The sequence below is a fragment of the Thermomyces lanuginosus genome (assembly GCF_041956635.1).
Source record: "Thermomyces lanuginosus strain ATCC 200065 unplaced genomic scaffold VTN49scaffold_31, whole genome shotgun sequence".
Taxonomy (NCBI): domain Eukaryota; kingdom Fungi; phylum Ascomycota; class Eurotiomycetes; order Eurotiales; family Trichocomaceae; genus Thermomyces; species Thermomyces lanuginosus.
The window spans coordinates 308001-314363 of NW_027192365.1; the positions used below are offsets into that span (position 1 = coordinate 308001).

General features: G+C 50.5%; 3 protein-coding genes across 3 annotated transcripts; 1 reads left to right on the forward strand and 2 right to left on the reverse strand.

Annotated features, from left to right (window-relative positions):
- Window positions 1-193: 193 nt before the first annotated feature.
- Window positions 194-2454, reverse strand: VTN49DRAFT_4128 (uncharacterized protein; the record flags this gene model as incomplete). Its single annotated transcript, XM_069412040.1, has 5 exons — window positions 194-425; window positions 498-647; window positions 713-1874; window positions 1931-2086; window positions 2148-2454. 5 exons carry the CDS (start codon window positions 2452-2454, stop codon window positions 194-196), a joined length of 2007 nt encoding a protein of 668 aa, XP_069267323.1.
- Window positions 2455-3172: 718 nt separating this feature from the next.
- On the forward strand, window positions 3173-4720 carry VTN49DRAFT_4129 (uncharacterized protein; the record flags this gene model as incomplete). Its single annotated transcript, XM_069412041.1, has 6 exons — window positions 3173-3277; window positions 3337-3432; window positions 3487-4335; window positions 4391-4455; window positions 4508-4619; window positions 4682-4720. The coding sequence occupies 6 exons, from the start codon at window positions 3173-3175 to the stop codon at window positions 4718-4720; spliced, it is 1266 nt and encodes a 421-aa protein (XP_069267324.1).
- A 220-nt stretch (window positions 4721-4940) lies between these two features.
- Window positions 4941-6151, reverse strand: VTN49DRAFT_4130 (uncharacterized protein; the record flags this gene model as incomplete). The annotated part of the gene is made up of 3 exons (XM_069412043.1): window positions 4941-5696; window positions 5759-6031; window positions 6092-6151. 3 exons carry the CDS (start codon window positions 6149-6151, stop codon window positions 4941-4943), a joined length of 1089 nt encoding a protein of 362 aa, XP_069267325.1.
- Window positions 6152-6363: the final 212 nt, after the last annotated feature.

Here is a 6363-nt window from a genome sequence, read left to right on the forward strand (position 1 = left end):
ATTTTGGCGCTATCAGATCGGTTGGTGTTGTGGTGCTACTTGGTTCTGGCATTGGCATCATGAAAGGTAGATGATTCATAGATTTGATTTCTAATACATAGCTTCAAAGATGAGCAGCGTCAGAATTCTAGTCTATCTACTAAGACGTAGATCTACATTCCGCGGAGCGAGGTATGCCCGGAGGTATTTCAAATCAGAGCTTGGCCCTCCCGGTTTCAATCTGCAACCAACTCTCTTTGTCCAAAGGCTCATACCGCGGCTGATTCTGCTTGCGGTTGGTCGCATTCCTCTTCGGTGGGTTCAGGTTCAGCCAATACAACGAATCAGTCTTCCCTTCCTCGTTGCTGTCGGGCTTGGCTTCAGGATCCCAGCTGCGCTTGATCAGCGTGCCCTTGGCCTGCTTAAAGGTCACGCCGGTTGCGATTCTGCAGGTGATCTGTTAGTCAGAGTATGGAGTATATAGAAACTCCCGTCTCTAGGGGATGAGGGTGACGTACTTATCGATGATCCTGACGAGCCGAGGAAGAGCATACGAAGGAATACCTTTCCTTTTCAGCTCGGAGTACAGATTAGCCATGAATTCCTTTTCGGTCTGTGGCGTGCGCGTTTCGAGAACGATTCCTGCAGCGCCGGCTTGACCGTCATAGCTGGTAAAGGGTTGTTTGTCAGCTGTTGTGCAGTCCAGCAGTAGGGAACTGAGGGCAAGACATACTTGGCCAGCCGTACACCATATACAATAGCGTCTTGGACGTTTGGAATCTTGCAGATGTGAGATTGGACCTCCCCAGCGGAGACGTTTTCACCCTTCCATCGGAACGTCTCACCAACGCGGTCCCGGAATCGAACCCAGCCGTCCTTGTCGCGGACCAAGAGGTCACCCGTTCTCTGGAACAGGTCTCCCTTCTCGAACACATCACGCAGGAGCTTCTTTTCTGTCGCTTCGGAGTTATTCAGATACTCCGTTAGGAGGGCGCGGTTGCGCACCCGTCCGATTGCTTCACCTTCTTCGCCCGTCTTGGCAAGGACACAGAAACCGGTCTTGGGATCACGGTACGGTGCCTCAGTTTCTGGATCGTATTTGACAATGAATGTGTCGTCCTCGAAGTATCGACGCACGGGTCCATTGAAACCGACACAACCGGCACCGAATGATCCACCAAAAGGATTATCGAAGCGAGCTACTCCTTCCGTGGAGCGGTAAATCTCACGGATTTCTGGAACATTGAACCGTTCGCAAAAGCGCTCCCAGACATCGCCACGCAGGCCATTTCCATAAGCCACGATGCATTTGTGATCCGTATCATACGGGCTAGGTGGTGTGGCCAAGAGGTAGCGACAAAGTTCACCAATGTAAAGAACCCTCGTGGCCTTGCAGTCATGAACATCCTTCCAGAACTGAGAGGCGGAGAATTTGCGACGAAGGCAGAGGGTTGCTCCGTTGCCGACGGAATAAGATAAGCCGGCAAAGAACGCTGTTCCATGGAAAAGGGGCAGAGCAGAGTAGATTCGAAGTGGGAAGTATTTCTTGGGGTTCCGAACATCGGGCGGGAGAGGGTTGGACGTAGTCATGATCAGGCTATTACGGACGCCGCATGCTTTCGGGTTGCCGGTAGTGCCAGAGGTATAAATCAGGACGGCAAGGTCGGTGGGCTTCCGTTTTGCAGGCGAGATGGCTGCTACAGATGATGCAGGGATGCTCCGCAAGGTATTCTCGTCGACATATTCAACGCTTGGTGCTTCAATTGGAGTTTTATCGAACGAGGAGATGTTCACGACCGTCTTTGGAAGATCGCATGCGGCAAACTTCACCAGATCAGGGGTCGTGATGATCCATTTTGCTGTCGACACATTCAGACAATGCTTGAATGTCTCATCTATGGATCTCATCAGCAATTGAGCCCACATAGTGGATGCAATACCAGATACATACCTCGAAGATTTGTGTTGATCAGAGCTGCAACTACTCCGAGCTTCGAAAGCGCATAAACAGTGACAACCATCTCTGGAGAGTTCGTCGTGAAGACGGCAACGAAGTCTCCTGTGCGGATTCCCCGGTCATGGATGTGCGCGGCGAATCGATCCGCTACTGCACGGATGCATTAGCATTCTCATATTGTACCGCTGACGGAGTAAAGCCCGCAACATACACTCCTTCAGCTGCCGGTAGCTCCACGTCTTGTTCTCGAACCACAGAGCATCTCGATCACCCCAGCCCTTTACGTCGACTGCTCTCTCCAGCATTTTGTAGAGAGTGCAATATTCGCCGAGCTCAGCATACCGTTGCTGGAGGATCCGAACAAACAATTTGTCATCTCTCAAGCTCGATATGTCGGTTGAGATTCCAAATTTCGCATCCAAATAAGCAATTGTTGCAGCAGTGAGAGCTGCAGCAGAGCCCAATGCCTTGGGAGACGCGCCGGCCAAGCTGGCGGCGACTTGAGACAGCAGTGTCATGGCCACGACCGACTACAAGAAGAACTTGTTCCTAATCGACAAAGGGATCAAAATGTCAGAAACCCTGTATAAAAGGTGCAGCGACACTTGAAATCTGCAAGCAATTGCTGGTGGGACATACTCTATACTCCTTGTGATGCGTCTGATCACTCGGAAAGAACCACCCGTTTCAATGAGACGCTCGGAACGAAGATTCAGCTTGTATGCCGAGCTGCGACTATCAATTCAGAACCCTAAGATCCATTGAATGGATCGATCATCGTGCCTGATATCTGAATAACCGGCTTTCATTCTCGTTTTTTTCAAGCAGCCTACAAGATCTTTGCCCTGGGCGGGTTTCCCCGTTCTCTCCACATCGAGCTTGACCGTTTGGGGAAACGCGGAACTATCAAGTGGGGCCGTCTCGGACGGGACCTGTGACGACTCCATTACCGTATCGTTTATCTCCGAAACACAGCGGGCAGCGGCATTGTGCATTGAACCGAGGCCCGAGCATTACTTGTATGATACTGCCTGGCCACCTTACGGAGATGGTCATAATATATGGAGCTCCCCATCTGGATAGAAATGTGCCCTGTTTCTTGGAGTCGGTAGTAAATGTATTACTGATTTTGAACTGGATCGCTTCTGGCTAAGTAACTAAGTCTTTGGGTTGCCGGATTGTACAGCTAGGTGCAGTTGCAATTTTCAAACACCCAAATCCCAGACTACTTCAGCAATGTCGAATGCTCAACAGCGCCTGGCAGCGATTGCAAGTCAAGTCGCCCCCGGTGGCGATTCGCCTGCGAAGAAGAAATTGCTAGAGAAAAATCCCGACGATGTGGTGAGTAGAAGTCAAGAACTGCGCACTGAGATCTGGCATTCTGACGAGCTTCCTCATAGGTCATTACTCTCGCGGTGCGAACGCCTCTGACGAAGGCATGGAAGGGCGGCCTGAAAGATACAAAGCTGGACGACCTGCTTATCTCGCTTCTCACAGTACAGGATACCAATGAATGATTGAGGATCAATCATCACTGACACGAACTACAGACCGTTCGGGAGAAATCAAAGCTGGACCCTAAACTCGTCGAAGATGTCTGCCTCGGCAACGTTCTGCATCCCTCTGCCACATATATGATTCGATCCGCAGTCCTGGCCGCCGGGTACCCGGAAACAACAGCGGCTTCCGTTGTCAATCGATTTTGCTCTTCCGGCCTGCTAGCCATTCAGCAAATCGCCAACCAGATTCGTGCTGGATCCATTGATATTGGTATTGCGGTGGGCGCTGAAAGCATGAGCACCAACGCCGATAATGGTGCTCCCGAGTTCTCTGAGAAGATTCTGAACCACCCCCTCGCTTCGCAGAACCTGCAGCCCATGGGTCAAACTTCTGAAAATGTTGCGGCCCAATTCAACATTTCGCGCGCTGCACATGATAAATTTGCGGCCTCGAGTTTCCAGAAGGCAGAACGGGCACAAAAGGAAGGATGGTTCAAGGATGAAATTGTCCCCGTGGAAACAGTGGTCATCGACCCCAAGACTAAGGAGAAGAAGCGGATCGTCGTCGACCGCGATGATGGCATCCGCTACGGAACCACGGAAGAAACCCTTTCTAAGATTCGTTCTGCATTCCCACAGTGGCCCCCAAGTCGCACGACGGGTGGAAATGCCTCCCAGATTACCGATGGTGCGGCGGCGCTAGTTCTTATGAAACGGTCTCGTGCTCAGGAGCTCGGACAGCCGATTCTGGGCAAGTTCGTAGGCGCTACTGTTGTCGGTCTTGAGCCGAGGATCATGGGCATTGGTCCAACTTATGCAATTCCAAAGATTCTGGCCAAGACTGGATTGACAAAGGAGGATGTTGATATTTTTGAGATCAATGAGGCGTTTGCCTCGATGGTAACGGTCCTTCTCGACTTCCATGTGGAATTTTGCCACTGACATGGTCGCTCAGGGCGTCTACTGCGTCGAGACGCTGGGCCTGCCGCCTGAGAAAGTAAACCCCCGTGGAGGTGCCATGTGAGTGTCCCTTCCAAGAAACCTTGAAACCTCCATCACTGACATGGGAAAGTGCATTTGGTCATCCTCTTGGCTGCACCGGTGCACGACAGGTCGTCACCGCTCTCTCAGAGCTGCGGAGACAAAATAAGCGTATCGCTGTGACATCGATGTGCGTTGGTACGGTACGTATACCTCAGATGAGCTCTCTCTCTGTTCGAGGTGCAACGCTAAGGAATACGCGTAGGGCATGGGCATGGCAGGCGTGTTTGTGTCGGAGCACTAGATGCATGTACCGTAGTCTAGCTGGGATTGAATATAGGTAATCTCAGTGTTGACCAGACAAGCCTGATGACTATAGACGTGTTGTAAACAGAATACCCGTACATATACATCAAATGTATCTTGCCCCGAACGACATTACACACAACTCCCGAACCATGCAATGCTAAATGGTGCCCAAGGACCAGATAACAAAACGAAGAAGTTCGTTCCCAATACTTGATCTAAGAAGAGGACTCGTCGTCTGTGTCACTCTTTTTCTTGCTCTTCTTCTTTTCCTTCTCCTTCTTCTTCTCCTCCTTCTTTTTCTTCTTTTCTGACTGTTCAGCATCTTCCTCGTCTCGCTTGCGCTTCTTCTTATCCTTTTTCTTCTTTTCCTCGGCCGTAGGCTCTTCTGGTGGAATGAAATCCTTTTCGCGCTCCTTGAGCTTCTCTTCCCGTTTCTCCTGTTGCTTTTGTCTCTTCTCCTCCAAACGTGCGCGCTCCTTGGCTTGCTTGGACAAGAAGTATTCGCCAGATTCGAGTTCCTTGTCGATTTTGCTCGGCTCTGGAGGTGGAGGGAATGGCGTGTAGACCTTCTTCGATTTGTCGTTGACCTTCTTCGGTACTCGGCGCTTCGAAAGGGTGCGCTTCTTGAACTGTGGTAGGAATCGATCCCAGCTTTCATGAGCCAAGTTGGGGTCCTTGGCCAGTTCACGCTTGATCATTAACTCCTTGACGTGATAGATCGGATGAATGTTGTGCATGCAGTCCTCTACGACGCGTCGCACTTCTTTCAAGCCCTTGTAGGAACCCATTACCGCGACAGTATTCCCCTGTACGAGGATGTAAGTTCCCGTCAACAGTTCAAGAGCCTTCAGGGTGGACCCTTGTGGTCCGAGAATGCGCTGTCTTCGCTTGACGAATCGCTCTTTGTTCCGCACTAGGTTTCGAATCTTGATGATATCGCAAGCCATGCCATCTTCGAGAATCTTGAGTGCCTATAGCGAAATGGGAATCAGCATCATAACTCTTCGTCCGGCTGTGTCACGAATCGTCGCACCTGTTGCGCTGGAACACTTCGCGCGAGTAGTTTAATCAAATCTCGTGCTTTTAGAATTGCCGCAGGATCGTACGTCTTCCGAGTTGTTTTCACTGTCATGCAACCCTCCACGAGATCAAGCGTGCAAGCTATCCCATGTTTGTCAAGAGCTCGAGTGATCATCGGCCATGCTTCCTTGAGATAGACTTCTCTGTACTTTGGAAACAACGTTGCGAACGAGGATTCTTCAGCAAATGTGCCGCCTTTATTGTCTTCGGGCTTGAACTCTGGAATCTAGAATTCTGTCAGAGACGTACCGATAAGCAGTTTTGAACCTGCACAAAAGAAACTTACCTTCCATTTGTCAATGTCATCCGTGTCCCACGGCTTATCCTTCTTATGTGTCGACGGCATGATGAATATCTGCGCCTCTTTAACAAAGCCAACTCGAAGAGACAGCCATGCAATCAGTTATCGAAGGTCGAGTTTTTGTTTCGAGATGGAATGCAAATCCAATTAACTTTTGCTGTTGGCCTGAGGCAGCCGCTTACATAACCAGAGAGAAAGGAGCCGCGGGTGGGTGCGGTAATGAGCGGCTAAGCTAATGGATTAGCACAGAATAGGAC